The sequence below is a fragment of the Athene noctua genome, chromosome 3, assembly GCF_965140245.1.
Source record: "Athene noctua chromosome 3, bAthNoc1.hap1.1, whole genome shotgun sequence".
Lineage (NCBI taxonomy): Eukaryota > Metazoa > Chordata > Aves > Strigiformes > Strigidae > Athene > Athene noctua.
Genome location: NC_134039.1, coordinates 62,865,989 through 62,893,365, shown reverse-complemented (window position 1 = coordinate 62,893,365; position 27,377 = coordinate 62,865,989). Strand labels below are relative to the sequence as shown.

The window sequence follows — 27,377 nt, the reverse complement described above, 5'->3', positions numbered from 1 at the left end:
CTTTACGTGGTAGGATATACTGTGCATTTTTTACACAAGCCTTACCAAGCTAAAGCATTTGAGAAATCACAGGAATGACACAAAACAGTGAAACAAAGCACAGTGTGTCTCAGGGTAACCAATTCAGAGAATTTGAGTTATACACAGAAATGCTCTTAGACCTTCACATGTCCATTCACTGAGATCTCAGAAAACAAGTTTCCAGCTTCATAACTAAGTCTTTCATTTAAATGGACATCCTTAACACTGCAATGCTTTGCGCTCTTCATGTCTCACTTGTATTAGAACCATTTGTTGGCCTCGTGGACACCATGTTGTTTGTGAGATCAGCCCCTTCCATAGTGGATCTTTGCACAATAAGATTTAACACCCTCCTGCAGAAAAAATTCTCGCCAGTCAGATAAAATGACTTAAAGTATGAACAGCAGCTTCTCACAGGCATGCAATGGCAAAGAAGAAAGCTGGTATTTGTCTAATAAAGGGACTGTAATTATACTGTGCATGGGGGGCAGAAACAACTGCCACTCTCTCTCATGATGTGGTTTTATTCCTTGATCAGCACCTACATACTGGTGTCTTAATTAATCACTGTAAATATGATAGGTTAGATTGATAAATGACAAATGTAGTTTTGCACTTGCTCCTGCTCCTTGAACTGTTAAGAGCAGGTCTTATTGTAAAGTGATGATCTCAGTTCCTCTGGAGGTGACACTGTTGTGACACTGTTACAGTGCCCATTAACAGCATGCCAGATGGAATTTTGTTCTGTACTCACACTCATAAAATGATACTCATGGTTGTGGGAATTACTGTGTTGGGAGGAAGGGGTGACTTTTAAAACAATTCTTATATAAAATGGAAAGCAATTCATATCTGTAAAGTAAATGCACACAGATACAACTGACAGATATTTTCTGTAATATACCATGAATTACTTGTTCAACATAACATCACAGAGGGACATGACAAAGGGGATTTGTTTGCTTTAAGGCTAATATTGGGGAGCTTAAAGATTAAGGCTATAATTAATGCATTTAATAAGACATTTTTTTTTTCAGAAGTAAATTTTGACAAAAACACCTTTTCATGGTACTTCCTGAGGAGTCACACTACTCAGAGGATTGCAGGTGAAAGTATGAAGGAGAAGAACCATACCAAACCAGAGACTTAGTGCATACATTTTCTTGTCCCTTCTTAGACATGTAGTAGCACTTTAACAGCACGTGCTACTGGCAGAAAACTCTGTACTATTAAATTGTTGGGTGAAATCAGAGCTGTGTTTCTATTCAGTATCAAAGAGAAGAGAAACATGACATTGAGATCACCACCTTTAACAATTGTGCTCCGTCATCTTTGAAGCTGTGATCTTAGAAACTGTGGTCCTAGGAAGTAACATGTGTTTTCTACCCAAAATACATGCTGGATACACACACTCCTCTATTTAACCACATATTCTGGAGTCAGCAAAGTGGTGTTGGGTAGCAGGCCCACATCAGGAGAATTTTTTGGGTTAGGTTTCTATTTCTGCAGTGGTTCAATGATTTCCATTACTTCTTTTGATAGGTGAAGCTGTGAAAGGAATGTTGTTCTTGATTTAAGCACTTTGTGGCATGGTGAAAGTGACCAAATTTACAGTTTGCATTGCCCTGCTGAAAAACATCTGAGGAAGACAAACTCACATTCCCATTCCAAATACTTAATTTTCATATTGTGCATTTAGATTTCCTCTGTGCTTTTCCTCCAGGTTGTTTCAGTGTTAGAAGGTGTGCTGTCTAAATTGTCAAGATATGATGAAGGCACTTTCTTCTCATCATTAGTTTCATTCACTGTAAGTGTTGGGATTCACAATGGTTCTCTTCTTCTTTCTGTGCATAATTCTGAAATTGTATGCAATCTGTAGTAATAAGCACTTACTGTGTGTTGTTTTGTTTTTAATTTTCTAAAGGTGAAAGCAGCTGCAAAATATGTTGACGTTCCAGTAAGTACAACCCTTTTAATTTATTTTTTTTTCTCGTGTTCATAAAAATTCAAAAAATAGGGGTTTTGTTAGCTCACATTTTTTATTGTTGACATTTTGCTTTCCTACAGAGATTCATTACAGCTTTGCACAGAGTATTTAAACAGCCACTGAAGCCCTTAGAGGGCATTTCATTTCCCTCAAGCAATGAGTAACTCTCAAAGCAAAGCTTAGAAAGGTTATTCTCAATGTACTTTTTCAGTTGTGGAAGAGTGAGGATTGTAACTTAGATACTCTCCTGTAGGGATGTTTCTGTCATTTGGCTAGATTGTTCAAATATACAGGATAAGCAACAAGTAAAAGCATCATACTTGAATATCCATATGTATTGATTTCTTACTTCAGGATCTAATCTTTCTTATTTAATCTCTTGCTTGCTAAATCTCTATTTGATTTGCCATAGCTTATACAATGTTTGTGTAGCACAGATAAAAACTAAAAAGGATAGCTGTTGGAGCTCTTTTATACATAACGGCTATAGCTATAGCAGTATTTTTATTAGAGTATCATAGTAGATCTTTTTTAAAAAGCAAGGAAGAAGTTATCAAATAATTGTCATTATTACTGTCAGTAAATATCCTTTGTTCTCTCACAAGTCTGTGTTCTCATCCCTTTTTGATGTGATTCTAAAACAATCTTATTTTCCAAACATAGCAAAAACATGACTAAAATTATTATTTTAATGGCCTTACAAGAAATAAAATTACAAATCTAGAAGAATGCTGGATGTGCTAGACTGTATGGGGGCCAGAAATCCTTTCAGCAGTTCTATACTTAAAAATATAATTCTTGCAAGCTTAAATTAAATACTAAAAAGGAAAAATACCTGTTTCTGGAATTTGTTATTTTGCTATCTTTGTTTTATTCATAAAATAGCAAACTACAACATTTATGTTTGGATTATGTTTTCAGAATTTTTTTCACATTTACTTACATGTGGACCTTTTGTTGAATTTTATAAATGCTCTTGTGTTTTATAAGAAAGAAAAGAAAGTAGGCCCAATCCTGCATTCAAAGGAATGACTTCATATCAAATCCAGTTAATTTAGAATAGCTGCTGTTCATATATTGCACTGTAGAGCTGCCCCAGAAGTTCGTTGGTGAGGCACTTAAGACTCAAAAGCCTAAAGAAAAACGTTACTGAACAAACTACAAATTAATTGACTTCTTTCGGGTAACATGAAAAACTCTCCAAAGTACATAGAATATCTATGAGAAAGAGATGTAATCTTTTACCATTGGCCTGATACGTTGATGTTGAAGTTTACAATAAAGATGAGACTGGAAAATACCTTTGCCACAAGCTCAGGGGAGTATTGTGAGTCAGATCACACAGGGATACACTGCTCTGGAGAGAGGGGAAGGCAGATCAGGGAGGTGGTTGCTGGAGCCCCGTTGGCTTTCTCACATTCATTGGATGGTGTCACTTGGTCTGAAGAGATGACCAGATCATAGACATGGATCCTATCAGGATCCTTGCATTTTTACAGCACCTTTACTTTTCAGCTATCTCACACACCTCTTCCACAGCCCAAGATGTGAACTGGACTACAGCACTGCAGTTGTAAACTACAGGTGTAAACTGTACTTTCAAGGAGGCTATGGATCTGACCAAGGAAACATATTCCAAGTTCTGGAGGATGATTTTCCTGGATTAAAGAAGTTTGATAGTCTGGGGTTTGGTTTTGATTCTTCACATTCTTCCCCTTGCTGTGAAAATGCAGTTGAGGCCGAGAAGAGACGTTACTGTCACAACTGACAGCAAGTGTCCTGTCTGAATAGGAGCTAAAATCAGCGGTTGTGGAAGACACAAATTGCAACTGCAAAAGGAGGCTGTAAGTCATCACATTACAAGGTCATCTCCTGGGCTCATATCTGAAGTGAGAAGTGGAGAGGGGGGTGGCACAGGGTGAGGAATTTACACTGAGCTCTTGGTCATGTGATGGTAACCTAGCAAACCTGCACGGAATCTAATTAAATGCCTCGTATGGCTGTATTTTGAACTGATAAGGTTTAAAATTTCTTGTGTGAAAGTGACTTAAACATGAGAGTAAGCTCGCTCTTTTGATATAATTGCAAGTATGTCGAAAATTGCACTTCTTTAGATGACTGCATTCTGCCCCTGTGCCCCACCTCCATTCACAGATCTCACGGGGTCGTCTTAGCGCTGTCCTTAGGATCCCTGAAACAGAGCTGTTAATCACTTGGTGGATCTTGGAAAGAAGGAAGTTGGTGAAGCAAAAGGTCTTTGGAGTTTTTTGGAGTGTATGAATTCAACAGAATTTTTGACTTTGATTACCAGGCTCAGTATTTGGCAAAGAGAGAAAAATATGCTGGTTTATAGTGAAATAAGAAGAAACTAACTGGACAAAAGAGGTGTTATAAGAAAATGAAGGTAGTACTGAGCACAGAATCACAGAATCATCAAGGTTGGAAAAGACCTTGAAGATCATCTAGCCCAGCCATTAACGTAACACTGACAGTTCTTAACTACATCATATCCCTAAACGTTATGTCTTTTGCGACTTTTAAATGCGACTTTTAAACACCTCCAGAGATGGGGACTCCACCACTGCCCTGGGCAGCCCATTCCAACACCTAACAACCCATTCTGTAAAGAAGTGCTTCATAGTCTAAGCAGAATGTTTTAGAGAGGATGAGAGGTAAATGGGATAAAAAAGTTAAAAGGTAAATAAAAATAGAAATAATAAAGAATTCAAAAAGAAAGAGGACATTCTTAGATTAATCTTGGTAATTTTGAGGAAAAGGTTATTTTTATTAATATTGGAAGGGGATTTAGACCTTAAATAGTTGGGCATGAAGATGCACAGTCTCCAGAAGGCATCCCTCAACTTCTCGGGACCAGGATGGGAAATGTAGACACAGACTTGCAGTTCATTTGGCAGATATGTTTGTAAAAATGTTGCTATTTACCCTTCCATTCAGTAATCTTGCCAGAGAATTATGAATAACTTCATCCAAAAAAAGAGTTTCATCCTTTTTTTTTTTTTTTTTTAACCTGTTTAAGAAAACATTCAACATAAGTCTCCATTTTTCAGAATGCCCTTTAGGAAGTGAAGCGTACACAGTCACAAGGAGCTCCCATTGCTTTTCCCAGCCATTGTATATAAGGGCTATATGGACACTCTATGTTTTGGTAATTGAAACACCAACAGAAATACTAGGAACAGTGCAAAATAACATAGACTAAGAAGAATAATGACAATGATGGCTTATGATATCCTAAAAATCTAGTTGTTGTTGTTGTGCTCTTTTTGTTAGTAATTGTCACAGTACACTAGGCTCTGAAGAGAAAGAAATTATGACTGCTGTTCACATGAAAGAAACCAAATGTTCAGAGGAAAATAACACAAACATTACAAATATAAGTAGTGCATAAAGAATGCAGTTTGTTCTCTTGTTAATGCTATGTTTTGATGTTTGGGAAATCAGGAGATGATTTAGGTTACTTTTTTTTGAAAAAACAACTCACCCAAATGCTCTATAACTCTTTGTTAGTTTCTCTTAAAACACAAGCAATCCTTAGGAGATGTAGAAGTACAACCTGTCTAGTTTTTTTTTTTCTTTTTTTTTTAATATTCTGTTCACAAAGCCAGTTAATTAATGAGAATAGGGAAAGAATGTAGTAGAATTGAGGGCAAAAAATGTATATTGTTAATCTCAAATTATTATTATTCCTCAATCATGTAGATAATTTCATTGTGTTCAGTTTCTCATCATGTAAGTCAGTTTTGCACACAAATAATTGTGTCTCTAGCTGGTCATTTCTACAGACATTTGCCTCATTTACAAATATAACCAGAGCAATTACTCATACAAATTGAGCATCCAGTTACATGCATATGTATATACTGCTTTTTGTTCAGAAAGGTATGTTTAAATCCCTTTGTAGGAGCCAGTAATCTATGCCAGTCATTTAGAGGCCACAGAAGGAACCTAATCCTCCCTCACTTCATGTAGGCCACCTGTCATACCAAGTGTAGAGAGGCCATTTGAAGGACCCAGGGCTGACAGCAGTGCACAGCTCACACAATGCCAGTCCTCTCGCTCCGCTCTTGCCTTTATGCAGGGATCAAAGGTATGAAAAGGGGCCTCACACATGTGCCAGCATTTGACTTATGGGGTCCTGTAGAGGCCAAAGTAGGAACTCTGCCTCCTACCAGGCAGATACACATTAGGACCTTCCAGATACCTCCATTTCCAAATATCACACTTGTACTGCATGGCCTCATTTAGCTGGTTTTAAGAAGCAAACTACTTTTTCTGGGAAATCAGTGTTTATTCAGGTGTGGCCATACTGTGCCATTCATTTATAAGGAGGATTTACTTGGAGACCTCTGTTTAAAAATTAAGAGTACATAATAGTCATTATCCTCATGCTCAGCTCTTCTCCTGCCTTACTCCTCCTCCTCCTCTGTATAGCCAAACCTTGGAACTGGCCCTTCTGTTTTCAAATCCATAAAAACAAGCTACTGCAGAATTGGAGGGAAAGCCCTGCATCATTTGTTTTTAAATCAGCAGTATTTTTGAGATATCTCTTAATTGAGATCAGAAGGATAGCTGCTAATCAGTAGGAAAGTTAAAATAACATAGTAGAACATAGTTATTTTGGGGGGAAAAGGATATTTTAATACCTGATTTTGTCATAGGAACTGTAGCAGTTCCAAGGTCTTTTGCACTACAGAATCAAGATCCTGGTGCAGACACTTGCATGCCTCTGTTGCCCCATGATTGCAATGAAACTACACATATATGAAAATGTGTTTGCATAAATGCTTTCAGTGCAGAATCACAGTTCTCAAAACACACTTTTAGCCTTTTCCAAGGTTGTTTTTTCTCCTATAAGAAGATGTTTTAGAGGCAGGGAAAATGCATTGTGTTTTATCATTTAAGCAAAATATTATTTTTCATAACCACATGAGAATAAAATGTTACCTTTATAATAGATTGAATATACGAATGATATATCTTCCTGCCTGGCTTATGTATTTTCATTTGTAAGAAATGAAGGGAAAGAGCATATTTTCATGAGCACTAGTAGTTTCTATTCCAGAAATATTTTAATGATATTTTAATTCTGTCATTCCAAAGCCCAAGTGATGAGCCTTGAAGTATTTAGAGGAGAAATTTCAGGCAGTGAATTTTTCCAACATGCTCTTTCATTTGGTGGTGGACACTGAATAAGGAGCTCTCACAATAACCCCCTCCAGCTCATCACTCCTTTTCATTTCATTGTTACATCCATGCTGTAGTTAAAACGCCTCCCTCCAGGATGCAGGGGAGGGGAAGGGGGTGGAGAGGAGAGCAAACACAAAATGGGATGAAGTTTGTTATTATATAGTTAGACTCTAACATCTGTTCTCATCTTTGAAGCATTAATGCTTTGACAAGATAGCAACTCAGTAAAAATAGGGGTTTTTTTCCTTGGTAATATCAAGGATACAAGTCTGTTTAATACTCTCTGATGCTAAGAAGTGTTCTGCGACAAATGCCAAAGCGAGGATAACCATCACTCAAGTATTTACATTTGAGATTTGTGACAGACTGCTGTATTGCAAAAAACTGCACAGAAACATAGGTGTATCTGTCCTGCGGGAAGAACCTTGTCTTCGTGGCAGTATTAAGCTTGTTGCAAACCTTTTGGCACCAAAATATTTGAATGCCTGGAAATCAAGGCAATGCAGCCATTACTTTTGACTAGGTGCCTCAGGCAAATTTTGCAAGTGGGAGCAATGTATGTCAATCATAATACAGCTTCTACATCACCTTGGAAACTGGAATAATGTATTTTAAAATTTGGCTTTTTATTAAATAGATACTATGATAGTGTTTTCCAGTTTAAAGGGGGAAAGTTAAGCTGTTTCTTCTTTATCTGAATTTGTTGCTATGAAAAAAAGCCTGTCGATCTGGACCCACCTACCAGTGAATAGTAAAAGAGACAACCTGCACCTGTGGGATTAGGTGCAGCAGCAGGAAGTAAGAGCACTTGCAGTATATAATTAACAAGGGTTTTTTTTCCCCCCCCAAACAGCATGTTCATCTTGCCAGGTTAACTAGTGATTAACCCTAAAAAAGAATGTGCTGAAGCCTACACCCTTGTTTAAACTCATTCACTCTCCAGTGTATTCAGTTACTTGTGTAACCAGTGACAAAATAACCCTATTTACAACTCTTCATTTCCTGGTATTTTATTTGATGTCTTTGTGTTTCCAGTTTCTCCATTCATCTCTTTGTTTGGTTCTCTTTCATTTTCAGATAGGCAAAACATCTTGTCTGCTGTTCTGAATAAAACAAACCTACAATAACTTTTTATCTATCATAAAAACCCACTTTTTTTCTTGGGGAAGTTTTCAGGCAGAATACCTTTTTTTACACTTATCTGGATAAATATTCCAGGTTAAATTCTTCTCCCAAAGATATGCAATTAACTTTCTCTCATTAACTCAGCAGATGTTCTGCCAGAGATTCAGAGAAACAGAATTTTTTATATTGGGTATAGATGTGGAGACTGAGTTGCTTAGATCTGTCTGATATTAGTAATTAAATGCCCCTTGTGACAGTTGCTTAACATATATGTCAATTTCTGTCTGTTGGTCTTTTAAGGTACATCCGATTGCTTAATTGTTGCTTGGTTTTTTTAGTCTACATTAAGCTGGGTTTTTTTCTGAAGTTTAATAGTCCAGAATAGAGCAATAGAGGATCATGTAATCAGAGGTCTCCATCAAATACTATTTTAAAAAGTTAAAACTGAAATATGTAGCACTAAGCCTGTTTTGATGCTTTCTTTTCTTCCTTCACATTTAGAGAAAACAAGTAAAGTCAATGCATGCAATATGAAGAGATAATGAAGTATCTTGCAATGATTTTGGTGAGATTTTAAAACAGACAGTCATACTGTTGGAGTATTGATAATCTTCCTTACCCAGACATATTTCTACTGTGGGCAGACACTGTTTAAAAGGAAAATTAATTTTTTTTTCCACAGCAATTTCAAAGATAATTATCCTGCACACATTAAAGAAGGATGAAGTGTTTTAAAGAACTGTAATTCTAATTGGTAAATGTCACCAGCTGTTGCAGTTACTCTTACTTGTGTATATTCTTTTAATGATTACCCTCCTGTGCCACAAGCTACATGAAAATATATTCACTAGGTGTGAAATTCCCATATGTCACAGCTTCAAGACTAGGTAAACATCTCAAAGATAAGGGGAGAGTTAATGCTGATGGGAAAGGTTATTATTCTAGCTTTGGCTGTCTGCAGGATCATTTTTTATTGAACTTAGTAAAAGAAAAAATTGCATGAATCGGAGAACCATTAGGTTTTTGCATTCAAATGGAAGATTCATTTATACGTTTGAATATATATCTCCAAGAACTATAATCAGCCTTTCATTTGTTAGATTATCTCCTTCACCTACCCCTGGACATTTCAAAATATTCTCCCATTATCCCTCCAAGTTAAAGCTAGTCCAGTTCCCATAAATTGTTAATCAGGTTTTAGAAAGTACGTAAGGTTTTGACGCTGGTTGTATTCTTTTACACCATGACAAATGAGTATACTAAGGATGGAGCTTTCTCTTTTAAGTCTCCTTCACTTTATGATTTAGTTAAAAACATTTCTGTCATATTCTAATGAAGGCACATTTTTATGAAGGAAATCTGTTGATTTCTGTGAACCAGGTTTTCCAACAGAAAACTGTTTTATCTGTTGTAATCTTACATTTTTATTTCTGTGCTTAGGATCAAGGTGTGTAACGTGGACGTAAATATAAATGGTCCTGCTTTCCTCTTAAGAGTTTCATGTAGGCATGTATGTATGTGATAAATTTTTGAAATTAACTTTCATTGCCTCTGGAATGACCAATCCAAAAGGGCAGGAGACATTTCAGTTTTTCAGTGTGAGTTTTGGAGATGCTAGGAGTGTTAAACCAGGCCATCATTCCATATATAACTGTTACTTTTAAGAAATGAAACTGCCATTGATGCACATGTATAAATGAAAATCTTATTTTAGATCATATTCCTATATGTGTAGATTCAGGAATAAAGAGATGCAGCTCATGATCCAGGAGGTTTCACTCACTGCAGTTTTGAGGGGAAAATGCTCTCATTCTATTACTGAATAGCAGTTTCTGGACAGGTGTTAGTTTGGACATGTTGCGCCTTTCCTTCCCTCTTGTGCTCAGACCTGTTCATATACATTATAATATATTACATGCAAGATAATAAGAAATGAGAAAAATTTAAAGTTATCCTCTTGTAGACTAGAAAGGAAGCCTCAATATAAAGTTATATGTATCTATTTAACTATATGAGGATGTTTATGCATAGAAGACTTTAAAATGCGCTAAATATTTTACTCTTGCAGCTATGTGTGTATGCTGTTTTCAGACAATGATAGCCTCTAAGAAATAGAGATGACTTATGCCTGGGAATTCAGGGGCTGGGTATAGCTGCTTTTGTCCTCCTTCCCTAGAGCTGTTAATTACTGTGCAGAGTCAGTCTTGGCCAAATTGGAATCCTTTATAAATAACTTTGTGCTAAGGCTTGTTGTAAAGTATTATAAAACTTAGCCTTCTTTTGCATGATGAACTTTAAAAACTATTATTTGGGAGCAAGTGATACATTTGCAAACTTGCTCACACAGAGCATTTCCAGAAGACTTTCCAAAGTGCTTACGTTCATTCTTGGTCCCTGCTCAAGAAAGGTAAACTCCTGCCCAGCTCTTCATATGCTGCCAGGAAAAGGGGTGTTGCAGGCTGTTAGAGGCTTTAGTGTGTAACAGTGGCTACAGAGGTCCAGAAGTCTCAGGCGGGCAGGAGAGAGCAGTTTCAGCCACCACTCTGGCTGACCTGACACAGTATCACATACAGACCACATGTCCTAGCCGGTTCCATGTTCGGGAGTGTGATATGAAAATTATTCCTACTCTGCTATTCATACAGAACAGAGATCGGTACAAGAAGGGAAACATTTCAGCCCTTGCTTCTTCCCTAGTCATCCTCCGAGCTGATTGTAACAGTACAACAGTTTCAGAAAAATAGGGGTACAGGTCTACTCACATACCAACCTTTTTATGCCATTGCTCTCAGGAAAATGCTTGACCTTAGTTTGAATCAGAATTAGTAGAAGCTAACCTCAAACATAAAATTCAGGTGTACATTGAAAGTAATTTGCAACAAATCTGAGGCAATTAAAAAGGGACCAAATGCTTTTTTAAACTATTTTCTGAATGTGATAGCAGTGTCTGGACCTTGAAGTGGCGTAGCTATGAGACCCTCACTGACAAAAAAGGGTAAAATGTCCAAGCTTGCCATTGACATTACCAGAGCCAAGACTTCATTCCATTACATGTGTCAATGTAGATTTGTAACTGAAAGCTTCCATAAATTATAACACTGAGAAATTTATTGATAGTGAACATTCCTGAACTTGGTAACTAACCCAGAATTCACAGCAGATTTAGTAAATACAGTTTATACATGTGTGAACATTGTAACATAAGCTCAATTTTCATTAAGTTTAAGCATAACTGCTTGTAAGTCTCAATTGTTGAGTGGTCTATCACTTTCTTTTCGCACTACTTTCTCCCTTAATTATGTCTCCACAGAAACCAGGGATGGATCTAGCAGACACCTACATTATGTTTGTTCGACAAAACCAGGATATACTTCGAGAAAAGGTCAATGAGGAAATGTACATAGAGAAATTATTTGATGTAAGTAACGTCCCTTGCAAACCTTGCTGGTATGACTATTACATCAGAAGGGATAAGCTGCATTTTGATGATATTCAACAAGTTGTTCAGATGTTCTCCTCTGTTGATCATTTTTTCTTTTTTTATTTACCATCTTCAGCTGTCAAGGGTGTCCTTTCTTTAAACATTTTCTGCATGAAATTTTTAAGTGCTAGAAGGCATAAATAAAACTGGTAGAAGATTATTTGAAGTAGTCATTTTTCCACTGTGAGTAGTCCAATTTTATTCCATCTTTTGATTTTGAATGTATTAATAGAGAGAATTGGATTGGTGTGGTTTGTGGGCTCCACTGCAGACCTAATTTCCCTAAATAAAGAACTTGTGCATATCACTGCTTCCTTATATACAAAAAGAGACCACTTTTGCCAGGTACATCTACAGGTTTGACTGATACTTTCATGGAATGACTTTCAGAATTTTGTTTCATGGATTTTTAGTTTAAGACCTATAATTTTTTAAAAGTTGACAAAACATTTATTGAATTCTTGAACTGGTTCTCAAAATTCCAGTCCCATTTCTGCAGGTTCAGAGTAATCCTCGTCCTCATTCTCAAGGCCCACACATTGCTAGCCAACCTGTATCTTTGCAATAACTCAATAACTTCCCTCAGCTTTAATACTGGTTCCCACAGCCTCCCTCCACTCATTCTTTGCCCTGATTCCTCCTCTTTTTGTTAGAAATGATCACTTCTTACCAAAATTTTCCTCATACAAGGCTCTCCTATAAGACCACTAGCAACTCTCTTGGGCACATTTCTGCTCGTTCAAGTTCTGACCACTAATTTATGTCTAGTATGTCCCTTTCTGAGTTGTGTGAAGGAAAAGCTGTATGCAGCTGAAATTTTACCTTCTGCATAAATTCAAAGCACTACACAAGTATACACGTCTAAAATAAAAGTTATTTTATTATAAATTTGGATCAATTTACATTACAGTGATGTCAGTCACTTATTATGTAGGAATTTGAGCAGATCAAGAAGGAATCTTTGGCACTGTGCAATGCAATTTATTACAAAACAAATTCTGGAACATCATACAGACTTTGAAATGTATTTATTTGTGTGTCATTTCCTAAGTATTTTAGAAAGCTTTGCTGGCAGTTTCATTTAATTATGCAAGTTACAGCAAATGTTTTCATAACAGCAATTCACAGCCTTTACTGTGACACTACAGTTGTGGCAGTCACAGAAGGTCCCATAACATAGACTCTCAGCCATGGTATGTCATGTCAGTGTTTGTTGTTTGTTAGGCTGGGTGGTCAAAATGAGACTTATCTCTCAGATTTTATATTTCCAGACACTCCCAGGCAGCTTTACAAAAAAAAAGTATCATCTGTTTTAATAAGCTAAGTGCTAATACGTGTGAAAAGAATGATTTTATAAAAGCTTTGATGCCCTGCAGGGGTAGAAAAATTATCATCCATCCAGCTGGCACCTTCACAAAGTACTAAAACCACATTAGCAACTTCTGCTTCAGTTTGCTTTTGCACTGAATCTGCAAGCATATGTTTCATTTTCAAGTTTCTGTTTTTTTGTTTTTCTTTGGGGTTATTTTTGCTTATGTTGTAATTTTCTGAATGTTAATAAAATTATATGCCTAAAGCCAAGTCTAACTCTCACTGGAGAGACCACATTGACTTTGTTGATGTAGTGGGATTGGACCAAGCCTTAGGCTATGTCCACAGCAGTATACTGGACAGGTCCTGGGCACAGGCCTGAGAACGAGCAAGTGATCATTAGCGTGGTTCCTGGCATGGTTTTGAGTTAGACCAACTAGCACTAACCCAGGGACAAGGCCTCAGTACAATTGGGTTAGCATAGGTCAAGGACCTCTTCCAAGTTTCATTTCAACAATCAAGCTTTTCATCACAAGAAAACATCTCTTGTATGGATGCAAGTCATGACATAGCACTTCTGCCTTTGAGACACAAAACCATTCTTGTCTCCTTTTACTCAGTACTACACATTGTATGTTGTCACGGAATGCTTGTAGCTGTAAGGAAAGAAAGAAGATGTACATGATAAGTATTCTGTGTATCAAACATCTATTTATATCTTTATTTTTCTTTATATATGGTAGTATCACATTTCTACATAACATCAGACTAGGAGATATAACCAATCAGATTCAAATAAATGCACTAACAAATACGTAAGCTCATAACATGCAGAAACTTAAAACAATGGTATCTCACTGTGTTAACTCACTTGTCCTGAGATTAATTCAGATTTAGAACGGTATGATTGAGTAAGATTTTGCCCATGATTTTTGAAAGCATTTTTTTAATTAGTGATACTACAAAACCTAGGCGTTGTTTATAAATCCAGTTCTATCAAGTTATATTTCAACAGAAAGGAAAAAATTTATTCACATTTTGGTATAAATATACTTCAAGACATTTGACTGACTACAGTTGTAAATCACAGTTGATTTCCCCTTAAAATACATTGTATTTGTATCAGATAAGAAATCATCAGCTAAGCGAAATAGGAAAAGTGCATGTCTGTGCTTCAGACAGGGAAACACCTCATTCAGAATAACCAAAAAAACCCAGACTGTTCTGTGTGCTAGAGGTGTTAGTTATAAATATAAACACGACCAGGCCTCAGATGCTATTTGAATCCCCAGAAATGTATTATTACAAACTATTTATACACAGATTTAATTGACTTGGTTCAGGGCTGATATATACTAACAGTGATTACAGTGACCAAGAGAACAGGTTGTCTATCAAATGAAGTAATGTACATAACAAAGATCATTTAAAGGTAATAGTATTGATACAAGTGCAAATGTCTGCCAGTGTGTCACCATATGTTAAGGCTAGAAGTTGGAAAATTTTCTGTCTACCTGAGAAGTCTCAAACTAGGGAGAAGACAAAAACTGCATTGTTTTATGGTAGTGCTTGATAAGCCTGGAAAATCACTGCCATGCTATACAAAATGTGAAAATCAGGAGACTGGAGTGTAAGCTTGTGATATGAATCCTTACATATGAGAGAAGCTCAAATCTCCAGGGAACTTTTGAAGAAGAATGGGCTGCTATTTTTTTCTGAACCATTTTTAAACCATTTAAATCATATGCTTCAGTACCTCTGCTGATCATGCAGCAGTACCAAGGTGGTTATTTTTTTCCTTCCTTTCCTCAGAAAAACTTGTCTTCTGGGTGCATTTCATTCTTATCTCCTCCAGAAAGGGTATAGACAGCATGCAGAACAATGTGGCTTGGTGATCCTAGTAGCACTGATCTCTCGAGGGTCATTGTGCAATCTTCTTGTTCTCAAAATGAATCACCAGATTTGGAATCACAGATTTTTTGCTTGGTCAGTTTGTCAGAGACAGAAATTTTTGTCTTCCTTTGCAGTCTGGGACATGGTCTTCTTCCTAAGATCAGCTGGGAATTTTACCTATCAAATTCCTTCCTGTGAAAGCAACACAGGACACATTTATCTCCTCCTCTCATGCTGTAGCAACTTACAGTTATGGGAGGTTTTTTGTTTGCTTGTTTTTAACACCACAGATCTTAAAGAGCAGTAGAAAGGTTTTGTAATGTGTTGTACATGTGGATGGTCTGCAGTAGCTCTGGATTAAATGTCTGCTCCATGTTCATGATTTCTGAAGGCTCAGTTCAATCAGTGATTCATATGATTCCTTCCAATCCCATACTACACTGAAGTAAACCAAGACAATGAAGTAACATTGGGACAAGTTTTTCTAACAAACTTAAATAAAGCCAACTTTTCTACCATTAATGCTGCAGTAACTTGGGTAGATTCAATGTATAACAACTAAATCTTGAAGACAGGCACTACAATGTTTAATGATTACAAATTTGAGTATGATTAAAAGCATCACCCACCAAAACTTTTTAAAAGTTTAATAACTTAAACCAATAACTCATATTTTTAAATAATGTTTAGTAAAATGTTGTAGAAACAAACTTGTACTTTTTTTTTTTTTAACCAGTGTTTGAAAAATACTTATTTTTAGAAAAGGCTGTAAAAGTAGCAGTTGGCGAATGGAAAAATGAAATATTTAGAACAGAAATACACAAACCTAGAATAAATCTAAAATATTACTAATTATTATTAAGGTCCCTCTTATTTATAATCTGCTTGATGGATTATGTAAGAACATTTGTGCAGCCTATCGAAGAACAGTGCTATGTATCTGATCACAAAATTGACAGAAGTAAAAAATATGCCACTGTGAAATTCCCATACTATCAAAATCAATGGGAATTTTACCATTAACCTTAATAAATGTGGTGCTGTGTCCAAACGTGCCAGGTGTTCATCGCTGACTAGGCTTAGATTCATGTTTCTACCTGAATTTTTAAGATGGAACTAATAAGTCTTGAACTCCTTAGCATTTTAAATTACATTAGACTTATAAATTAAAAACTGTTTCCTTTAAAACAAAATTGGATTTTGTTAACAAACCAGCTTAAAAAAAGATAAGTCACTTTTCATAAAGCACTATTTAAAATATCAGTGCAATATTTAATTTCTGTAGTAATGTATAGTTCCTGAGTGCCTCTTGGGTAGATTCTTGCTTTCTTGGACCTGTTAGTTGCACATGAAGAATGAATATTCTTGTCCAAACATAGAAAAAATTAATTTCAAACATTTTCCCTTCAAAACCCTTCTTAGTTTATTTGCCATTAAGAGCATTATCTTATAGGTTATATTTGTGTTGGGTCTGTTGTGAAAAATTTACAGTGTAAACAGGTGTATGACTCCAATTTTATTGAGTTATATATACATATCCAATTATATACACCAATATATATCCAATTATATATACAATGAAATCTTTATGCAAAATTTGATTGCTGCTTTGAGAAATAAAGACCAGTTTAAGAGAACAGTTTTAACACATCAGTGTTTAGCCATTGATGCAACTTAAAGGTTTTTCCATTTTTTTTAGGTTTTAACTTCTGGGAAACCTGTTCGCAAGTGTACCATAATCATAAAATAGTCAGAGTGCACATCCTGTAAGGTCATCGTTGGCAACAGGTCCTTTCATTACCTTGTACAAGATGGCGCCCGTTAGCAGATGTTGATTTTGGCCCTGATTGCCCATCTCTTCTGGGTGTGAAACTAGTGTGGTGTGGCTGAGTAGTCCTGTTAACTTCAGAGGGACTGCTCATGTAGGAGAATTTCCTCAGGGTTGTAGCTTCTTGCGAGGTAGCAATTCAACAAGCAGTGTAAGAGATGTTAATGGCAGGGAACTCATACAACTGTCCTTGGAGTGCAGAAAGACAGAACATCTTTATGAGTAATATAAATGCTTAAGCACTCCAGATCTACATAGCTGGTTTTGGCTTTTGTGTTTCAAAAGTTCAGATGTAATGTGATATTCTTTTTCTGTTGAAAAAAATGCTTGTATTTTTCCTGGAATGTTAATTAAATGCTAGTAGTGTTCCCATATCACATTATTTTCCTTTTCCATTAGTAGCAAGGATGGATGATTTAAGTTCAATGATGTACTTGAGGTTATTTGAGGTAGTAATTACTCTCCAAAGATTACTATGTCATGTACTTCATTCTGTGCCTAAATGGAGATATGAAGTACTCATCTGATTCATTTCTGTTTGCCATCATACCTGCAAGTACATTTTTAGCAAATGCTTTATTCAATTGCATCATTTCTATAAGTTTCCTGACCTTTTACAAAAAATGTGTTAAAAATGTGAAAATGCTTCTCCATGGCAAGTGAGTTAATCTTCAACCAGTGTTGCACAGCTAAGAAGATCACTTATTTTAAGTGTGAGTTTTCTGTGGTAACGATGCCTTGTGTTCTCCTTGTCTACCTCAAAAGCACCATTACTGTAGTATTTTGTATTCAACAATGTTTTTCTAGAAAACTTCAACTGTGATTTTTTTCTCATTCTCAAATTGCTTCCTGTCACATTAATTTTAATAAGTAATCTTTACTTTCATTGTTATGTAATTATTTGCAAGTGTGTGATTTGACAAAAGGTCTACTTTTTGATCTAGATTATATGCCAAGGCAACTTCAGCAAGTTGAGACTAGGTAGGACTGGTTAAAGGCCACATTTGAATCAAAAGCCGTGTTTGTATTAACCTCTGAGAAACATGAGAGGACCGTGCCTAATTACTTAAAAGCAATTCAACAAAAATGGATTGTAGCTTGTTGATCTTCTTATTTCTTTGATAACTCAGAATAATCTTCAAGAAATATGTGGGCTTCTTTCTCAGATTCTTGAAATTTGATCACAGTGCAAAATTGTCCTTTGGCACAAACCCAGAAATACACATCTTTGCATGGTGCACCTGGACATATGTGGCAGGTCTGGTAGAATCAGCTAATTAACAACACAGGCTTAAACAGGCACCTCATCTGGCAGTGTAGTTAGTTGCCTGATGGTGCTCAGCAGGATTTGGTAGGGCTTTTTATTTTTCTATCCTAATGGTCTGCTGCCCACCTAATTTTGCCTTATTGTCAGCCACTACTTACCGCAGCTTGAGGCCCTCCCAGGAGGCTAAATTATTATCAAAGGATTAGGGAGATGTAGCCTTGCAGCTCTGACATTTCTGATTACTTGTCTATGCCAGAACACTAATTAGCTGTGACTAATTAAGAAAAATGTTCCTGCCATAGAAAACCATTTAAAAGAACTGAGAAGTAGAAAAGCAATTGAAAAGCTGAGCAGTGCTCAGATTTGCCGATGCTCTTTAGATTTTCACCAAAGTCTTAACTCACCTTTAATTATGTCTAATATTTTATAGGGAAAATAGAAAGCTTTTTAATATAAGAACAACTCTGCAGTTTTCTCTTGATCTAAAGACATTCTTGTAATTTTAAAACAGTTTGTCATGCCTTTTTTGGAGAAAAGTGTAGGCAGTGTCACCAAATGTGGACTGAAAAAGTGAATTGTATTAACATGCTCAAATATATGAAACTCTTCTGCAAGATGGAAGCAACATCTAGCAAATTTACTGTTCTAAGTCTTTTCAAAATTCACTTAATTATTCCTGATGTTTTCAGGTTAGATTCACCTCATCTTTGGAGATACAAATCTCTATAAAAGAACAACAGTTCATATGAAAGCTGAAAAATGTAACCTTCACCTGATTTCACATAGTCTATGAGTTTTCTTTGATTATTTTTTTTCTGGAACATGCTGAGGAGTGCTCACTCTTGGAGTATGATGATTATGCTGCTATGAATCCAGCAAAGCTCAGTACTGTTGAAATCAATAGGACCACAACACACTTAAAGCAAAGCATGTGCTTCAGAGTTTGCTGTTTCAGGATCTGAATATTCAGCACTTTGTAAGCTGTTTTACACTGTAACTGAGAGTGTTTCCTCTAGAGGAAACCGTAACACAATGACTGGTTTTGATATGTTTCTGATATGATACATTTCCCCTCTTCATTTTTTTATGCCATTTTAAATTTTTGAATTTCCATCTTGCTGTGTACTGAACAGCCTGAAAATATATAAAAAGGATTTCTCAAGACATTATGAGTCCCATAGTCCAGTCTCCCTTTAGTATTCATAGAATGGATGTCTGACACCTTCTTCACACTAATTCAATCATATTATTTTAATCTTCCCAGTGGGGGAGTAAGAAACTATGAAATAGATACTCTGATATCTTGCTAAAAGAACTCTTTTAGTATAAAAGGGAAATAGAGAATTCTTTTTCAGGGCACTAAATTTCATATCCTGATATTCAGAATTTCTTATGCGGTCCTACCCCCTAATTTCCCTGACTTGTGTGAGCTCACTCTCTCTGAAAAAAAAAAAAAAAAAAAAAAAAAAAAAAATTATACAATGCTATGAAAAGGCAATTTAAAATGTGCATCATGAGTCAAAAGAAGGAAAAAAATGGGAAAAAAAATCCCAAACTCAAGATTTTAAAGCCCATCTGATATTTTTTCTGAGGCAATTTTATCAGTCAAGGGTGGAACTATGAGGGTTTTTTGCTTGTTTGTTTGGGGAGGGGCTATAACATTGGGAGCTTCCAGTACAGTTTCCATAGACATTTCTGGCCTGTACTATTATTCTATTCATTTATTTAACTTAGTTAAATGCATCTATCCATCACTCACAGTATTCATTCACTAAAAACAATAACAATTCTCTCAAATAAAAGAGAACTCCTTCCAACATCCAGGCACAATTTAGTCCTTTAACCTTTTTATCCTGCTAGGCACAAAGTAGCAGCATCTCATTCCAAGCACTGCATTTTTTTTTTTCTTATCTAGATGGCTTGAAATGTGTCTAGCAACTTAATGGAATCAATTGTGTGTGGACAACTATAAAAATATAAAATAGCACTGAAACTTTAGATGAGTCTGTCAGTAAGTGTTAACTGTGGCTGCAGCTTTCACATTCTACACAGTCAAGAGAAATCAATAAGGATTGTACCATTTATAATGTCTTACCTAATGTTTGTTCACCATGAAGTGCCAGGCACAAGCACCATCTAGGGAATATTGATTTCTTGATGTACTGTAATTCACACATGTATAAACAGCAGGAGAACCTTGTGGCTTCTCAAACCTTACTTGCAGGTTTGATATTTATACTTGTATTTCATTTGAGTCAAGCTTAGTTTAAAAAGGAAAATCAAGGAAGAGTCTGCGTAAGTCTTCACAGAGAGACAGAAAACTGCATTGTTGATCATATTACAAGAAATATAGTGCCAGAAAGCATAGGAATAATTTAGTTTTACTATAATGAGCCTGGAGTAACAGAAAGAGGTTACTCTGTTGTAAATCAAAATAGTACCAGGTGAGGATGCTGCAGAGTGCTCCGACAAAGTCAGTGATTCATCAGTGGTATGAGCTTCTTAACCTGTTGGATCACGAGGAACTGAAGCTTTAGTGCTGATTTCAGCATGCAAAAGTGTTGACCTATATAGAGATGATTTCTTTTAAATAATTTTCAAGTATTTCATCATATATTTTCTTAATTTACACTGCATTGACTATCCTTTGTATTATACTGTACTAAAAGTCTTCACAATGTACAAGAAAAACAGTACAAATTAACAGAAAAATCACCTCAAGAAGAAGCAACACAGCTGTAAAATCTTCATAGCTGAAAGAGTGCACATGACAATAGGGTCAGAGATGCAAAGGAGCAAACCAGGCACCTCCCCAATCCAAGGCCACTTTCTCCAAAGAGATGAGGGGAGGATAGAAGCAAAAGAGAGTCAGGTGGCTGGAGCAGAGGTCCAGTGTGGTGCCCAAGCAATGTGGAATAGGAGAGGAGTGGCCCCACCACTGAGCAACTCCCTGTCAACTTCACAGCCGCATGCATCCCCCTCATATGCCATTGCAATAACATACAGAGTAAATGGATGATGAGTCAAGATTGCTGAGGTGGAGAGAAATAAGCTGCCTGTAAATATTCACCCAGAGGAACCTAGGATGCTTTAAATACTCTAATTAAAATATGTACTTGACCTCATTCCACATGGAGCAGGGAGTCTAAATAGTAGACTCTAGGACAACATGAGTGTAAAAGCTACCACACAGACTTTGGCTCAACTTCACCTCTCTTTTGGTACATGATAGAGATTAAGAGTATACTCACCTTAAGGGAGAGATGCAGCTCACAGGAGGTCCCTTCCTGTGGTCCCTTTGCCGATGCCTCACTCCATGGACTCCCTGAGGAGTCCTGGATGATTGACCAGAAGTTCACCTTGCAGGCAGAGTGAACCTGAACCTTTAATTTTACTAAGGTTATGCATGCACTTAAGAAGACTGCTTAGCATTTGTGCAGCTAAGTGCATTCATATGTTTTTTAAAACTAGAGCCTGATAGCAAGAGGCTGGTGTTATATAATAAGTAACAAGTTGGTCATTTTCCATTATGTTCATTTGTTTATTTTAAGGATCCAAGCTGGCTTTCATTTCAAGGTCACTCAAGTGATGTTCTCCATTCTGTGCCTTAGAGGATGTTTGCAGATAGACCCAAATTGCAACACAACACACAGCGTAGCAAGACTGACAGTGTTTGCTCCAGAGAGTTTTAGCACCAGAATAACCTATGGAAGTACTGTTCACAGATGCACTCCATATCCAGAGTGGAGTGGGGAAACTGTTTGTGCTGTTAGTCTCTTGTAGTCTTGAGCATTATATTAGTACTTAGTGTTTAAAATCAGAACAGCAACATTACATATGTCCAGATATGGAAGGAAGTTATGCATGTCTAATTTTGCAAACTACAAGTTTCCAAGCACATCTACCATATGTGAAGAAGCCATAAAAAAGTTGAAGGTCACAAATGTCATAAAGTAGCATAAATATTGTAAATCGCTGTTTAGCAACCAATATACAATGCAGAGAGAGATGACTACTATGTATTTTGTGTTAGAAGTGTATATTTATTTGTATATTGGCAGCAGTTCCACAGCAACTAGCCAGCTTCTAATTATAAGCCTAAAATATGAAAAATTGACTTTTCTTCTAAAAGCTTTTTATGTTAGACATTCTTTGTTATTTCAGAACAATATTCTTTTTTCCTAGAAGTTCCAAATATGTTTAATATGCTTTTGAGTCCTGTTCTCTCTTCTCATTACTGATTTCTGAAAGCTAGCCTGCATAATTTCTTTCCTCGCATCACCAAAATATCACATCCAGCAACTGTTCACTTGTTTGCTGTCATAAGTCCTTCTGAACGAAGTCTTTCTGTCAGGTTTTGGGTTTCTCTTTCTGTTAAGCTCCTTTCCCTTTTCTCCTGATTGCTCTGGGAGTGACAGTGGGAATCTTTAATTCAAATAGGCAGGGAAGAGACTGACTAGAGGGTAAAGTGTTTGTTTCATCAGATAGTCATTCTTAAGAAAAACAAAATGGTTTTGAGCTCCTTGAGAGGTTCTTTGGAGTAACAGCACAAAAAAGGCAGAAAGAAACCAAATGAAGAGTCCCACTGGAAGGAAGAAAACCTTTCTTCCCTGGCCAAGCAAGGATATGAGAGCCAAGTTAATAAATCTGATACAATCACATACACATGACACTAAAAAGGGGGTGGGTAGAAAGGTGGAGTTTGTACCCAAACAGAGTTTGTAATTTGAAATGACCAATCAAAGAAATCTTGGTTCTGATCCCTTTATCAGAAGAAGGATGTATGAGTGTTGAAGCAGACAGTAGTATGTGGTTTCTTTCTCACTTTTCCTTTCCTGATACATGTAGCTGTAATTTTGGCTATGAACATTTTTGCACATTCCCAAGACAAAGTTCAAAACTTAACTTAGCATTTCAGGCCTAGAGGAGGAACCAGAACATGGAAGCTGGATAAAAGCCTTAGATGTTTCCAGGAAGATAAGTGATGTTTCCTTGATAAGTGGTGCTGAGCATTAGAAGCGTAAGACAGTGATGGGATGGGTGTGTCAAGGACTCTGTGCAAAGCAGAAGCATGTGAGGGAACACAGGGCTTGGGAGCATTATAGCAGAAGTGAGTGACACAGAAATGGAGGACTTTTGGACAGGTCCTTGAATTAAAATGTGGGAAGGAACTGAAGCAAAATGGGGAGTAGAGATAAAAACAGATTTCTTCATATTACACTTCATATTGATTTAATCATTTGCATTTTCCAAGTGAAGGGCTTTCAAATATCTAATTTTTGGTGTATGGGAAAGGCTTCATTTGTTTGTACTGCCTGATAAACCCACAGTTCCAGCAAGTCTAAATCCATGGATTTTCTATTCGTGCTTATTTTACTCTTAATTTCTTTCATTTTTTAAAAATGAAAATTCCTAGGGGAAAAAAAAAAAAAAAAAAAAAAAAAGGAATAAAAATAGTGGCATCACGGTGACCCCCAAAACCAATATTATTCTTGTTTGTGAACATTGAATAAAATTCAAAATTAAGGCCCCAAACTTCCTAGGTCCAATGTCCTCATATTAATGGTTACATACTATTATCGGATGAAAGCTAAAGTATATTAAAACATCCTTTCAGTTTTATATTTGTATTGACTGTATTTTATATGTTGTAAATAACAATAAAAGTAATGTGTCCTGATACAGTAAATATACAGGAAGTGAACATGTGGGTAAGTAGAGCTTGGATCAGTGCCCATGAAGTGGAGATACAATTCTAACTCTTGGCACAGTCATAATGTCAGCTGTTTCCCTCTCTATATTTTGCTATGAAATTTAAGCCACGTAATTTTTTTCCCTGGTCATAGCAGTGCTTTGAATCAAAAAGTGGAGATTTTTTTTTCAGTTTTCAGAGAAATAATGTAAACTTCTTCGATGTTCTAAACAGAAAGATTGCTATCTTGCCAAAAAACAAACAGCCAGAAGCATCAGGGTAGCTGTAAGAATATTCAGGCTACAAGCATAAGCGAAAATTTTATTGTATCTGGGGATGATAGAATTTTTATTTCTACAGTCAGAGGCCAGCTAACTGACCACTTCTTCTAAGTGACTCTTACTGTTTCTAACATAGAAGTACATCTCAATAACATAAAATTCTCTGTTGATTCAGAATAACATTGAGAGACACATACAAAATACCACACTTGCATGGGCTTTCCACAAAGGCAAAATTCTTAATTTTGGTGAGAATATTTTTTCAGGAATGTCACTGTAAACTTGAGCGCTTGGAGTCAAACCTAGCTCAACATTTTATGTTGTGTCACTATGAGGCTATGCATAATGAGAAACCACATTCTTGTGGGGTTGGATGACCTGTCGCAGAAGGGCAGTGGCTGTCACCATGAAGCTATATGGAGCTGAAAAGTGGGATGGGAAAGGTCTTGCGTAAGAGCTTTCTCTTCTCTGAGAAGCTTCTGTTCCTTCATTGTCCTGGTCACATTGGAAATGCAACTGGAAGTGCCTCATAGACTAGTCCACATCTGTGATGAGTGTGATCTAGAAAAAGGAAAGTCACTGGGGAGATAAATTGTTATTCCCAGGGGAATGAATATACAGCAGGAAGTGGTGGAAGGGCACTACATCTGTAGGCAACAAGTTCTGGTCTCCCTCTAGCAGAACAAATGGACATTTTGACCAGTTCATAAATCATCTGTGTCAGGAATCAGAATTGATAGGGCAGAAAGAGAGTACAAACAAAACCTCACATTCTGTGACATTTGACTATGTCTACCTACAGTTGCCTTAACCTTCAAAGGTTTCTCAGGCTTTCTTAATCAAAAGGCTACTACATAAACTTGAGGGAAAAGCATAAATATCTTATGCAAAGTTACTTCATTGCTGCTTTTTGTTTGTAACTAAATATTTTCAATTTCTGCAAAAGATATAAAGATATTTTGAATGTTAATTACTTCTTCTGACTTGATTTCTTACTTTGGTGTTCCTCTGTGTATTTACAAGATGCAGATGACCTTCTGATGTATCATGGTGGCCCACAGGTTGACAAGTCCTTCCCTAGGTTTTTGGGGTTTAGAGTTACCAAGGCTTTCCAGCCTTCATAAGAGTTTATGAACTCTTCTCTACTCAGGTAAAAAGCTTCATTTATGTGGATGATGTCTACGCCTAAACTTGAAAATACAGCTATAACTTCTAAACCTGAGTGTTGTCAAAGGCACTACAAGTAACACTTGGTTCCCTCATTATCTTTAACATTCAACAAAGGAGATCAGTATGATTATTCCTATTTTTAAAAGCTGGAAACTAATTATAAAACTTAAATCAGGAACTTTTTCCTAACTTTAGCTGTTTGCATTCTGAAGGAATATCTTATTATTCGTTTGTCATTTAACATTTTTCCAAATGTTCTAAAAGTTCCATGGCACACTACTAATGATAGCTACCAAAATCCTGGAACAATGTATTAGCGTTGCCTTTTAATAAGAACTAGGCGTTTTAGCATTTAACATGCTCATAGCATTTCTTACACGTTTTAGCTTATGCTGCCTTTGATGTACAATCTCTTCAGTGAGAATACTTTTTGTTATTGTTCCTGGTAGGAAAAGTAGAGCTGGAGGAAATAAAAACATCCCCTTGTTGTCTGAGCGACTCAATTCCTGATCAATAGTACAATAAAGGCTTCCATAGGAAGATAAAATAGAGTTCCTATAAAAGCTGTTCCCCCTGCCATATTCAGCAGAAAAAGCATTTTGACAGTGCCCATTTATCAAAAGCAGGCAAGATATAGAAACTCAACGGGGTCTTGTGTCTCAGGCGTTAGGGATACCAGCTCTAGAAGGACTAAAGCATTGTGTATTAGTATGTATTGAGCCTCCTTCCAGGTGGCAAACAGCTGCACCTTTTTACAAAACTTCAAAAATAAATCTGAAGTGCTTGCTTTCAGCCCAGAAGTGTTATATTTAATTGAACCGTTCTGCGAATGTTATAGCTCAGGCACCCAGAAAGATGGTGAATATTTAATATATTTGTTTTGTATTTCCACCGGTCAACAGAATAATGAAATTCCTTAACTACTTCTCTTTAACTTGCCTGAAGAAAGCACGGTATGTTGCTAAATCGCTTTTCACTGGCCCTGCCGAGAAACAACTTTAATCCTTGTTAGAAAATTGCAGAGTCTGGGCCTGACAAAGAGCTCATGCCTGGCGCATTGTGAGCGCTGGGAGCGGGGCGAGGGGAGCCCTTTACAGCTGCGTGCCTCCAGCCCGCCTTCACTGGACTATTTAGGCGAGGAGGTTTGTCAATTCCTCCCGACAATGGAGCGAGTTTTTCAGTGCCTGTAGCCGCGCTGAGCCCCGTTGGGGATCAATGCTGGCCATTCAAGCTGCACCCTCTTTCATTGCTTTGGTTTGTTAATTTAAGACTAAAGGTCCGCTGAGGAGGTTTAGGGTGTTTAAGAAAGCTGATGAACTGTTTAAGAAATCTGATGAACTGAGAGCGTTTATAGCCCTGGTGTGGCAACTATTGGCACTGAGGGAGCTGTGTCCTTGTTGACCCTCTTGTTATTAAAAATGCACAAGTGCTGCGCTTCTCAATATTTCAACACTCTTTCATTGTCAATACCACCTTCTGAGCCCTTCAGCTTGTTGCTTGCTCTAAAGATCTTCTTAGATTGGGTTTGAAAACTTCACCTTAAACACTAGATTAGACTGATGTTCTGTTTTCCGTGCTCCTGTTGATTTGTTGAACCTTCCCAGGGCTGGAAAGCAAGTAGCAGCTTGATGGGGAGACGGGCTGCTAATATGATTTACCAGTCTACAGTCATGCACAATAAGTGTGAATAAATACAGGGGTCTCACAGAGTCAACCCTAGCCTTTCCTTTTCTCTTATTTTTTACTTTAAAAGAGGTATCTCAGGAAAATGAAGTGAGTAATGCATGCCCTTACAGCAGCTGGATGAGCTATGAATAAGAGGGGGGGAAACAGGGAGGCAAACATATTTTTGTTGAAGAGGTTGGCTGCTGTTATGTGCTGATGTGAAAAAAATATATAATAAACACTTACTGCTTTATTCTTGCATACACAACAGCAAAGAATATGGCACTAATACCATATAATTGACATCTGCAAGAGTCACAGTGTCCTTTCAGTACTGTTATTACTAGCAGAAAAGTGACTTTTTCTTAGAACCAGTTAGAAGGATTTTTTAATAATTATTGTTACTTTAAATCTGTACAATCTCAGGACCATTAATCACTGAAGCTTT

At 36.7% G+C, this 27,377-nt stretch overlaps 1 protein-coding gene across 16 annotated transcripts in view; it reads left to right on the top strand.

Annotated features, from left to right (window-relative positions):
* Positions 1 to 27,377, top strand: part of CADPS2 (calcium dependent secretion activator 2) — a 322,958-nt gene that overhangs the window by 288,298 nt on the left and 7,283 nt on the right. For all 16 annotated transcript variants that reach the window (XM_074903178.1, XM_074903177.1, XM_074903176.1 and 13 more), the window contains 3 exons: positions 1,745 to 1,828; positions 1,946 to 1,978; positions 11,652 to 11,759. In XM_074903178.1, the coding sequence (XP_074759279.1) occupies positions 1,745 to 1,828; positions 1,946 to 1,978; positions 11,652 to 11,759 (225 nt within the window). The remainder of the gene's footprint in view (positions 1 to 1,744; positions 1,829 to 1,945; positions 1,979 to 11,651; positions 11,760 to 27,377) is intronic.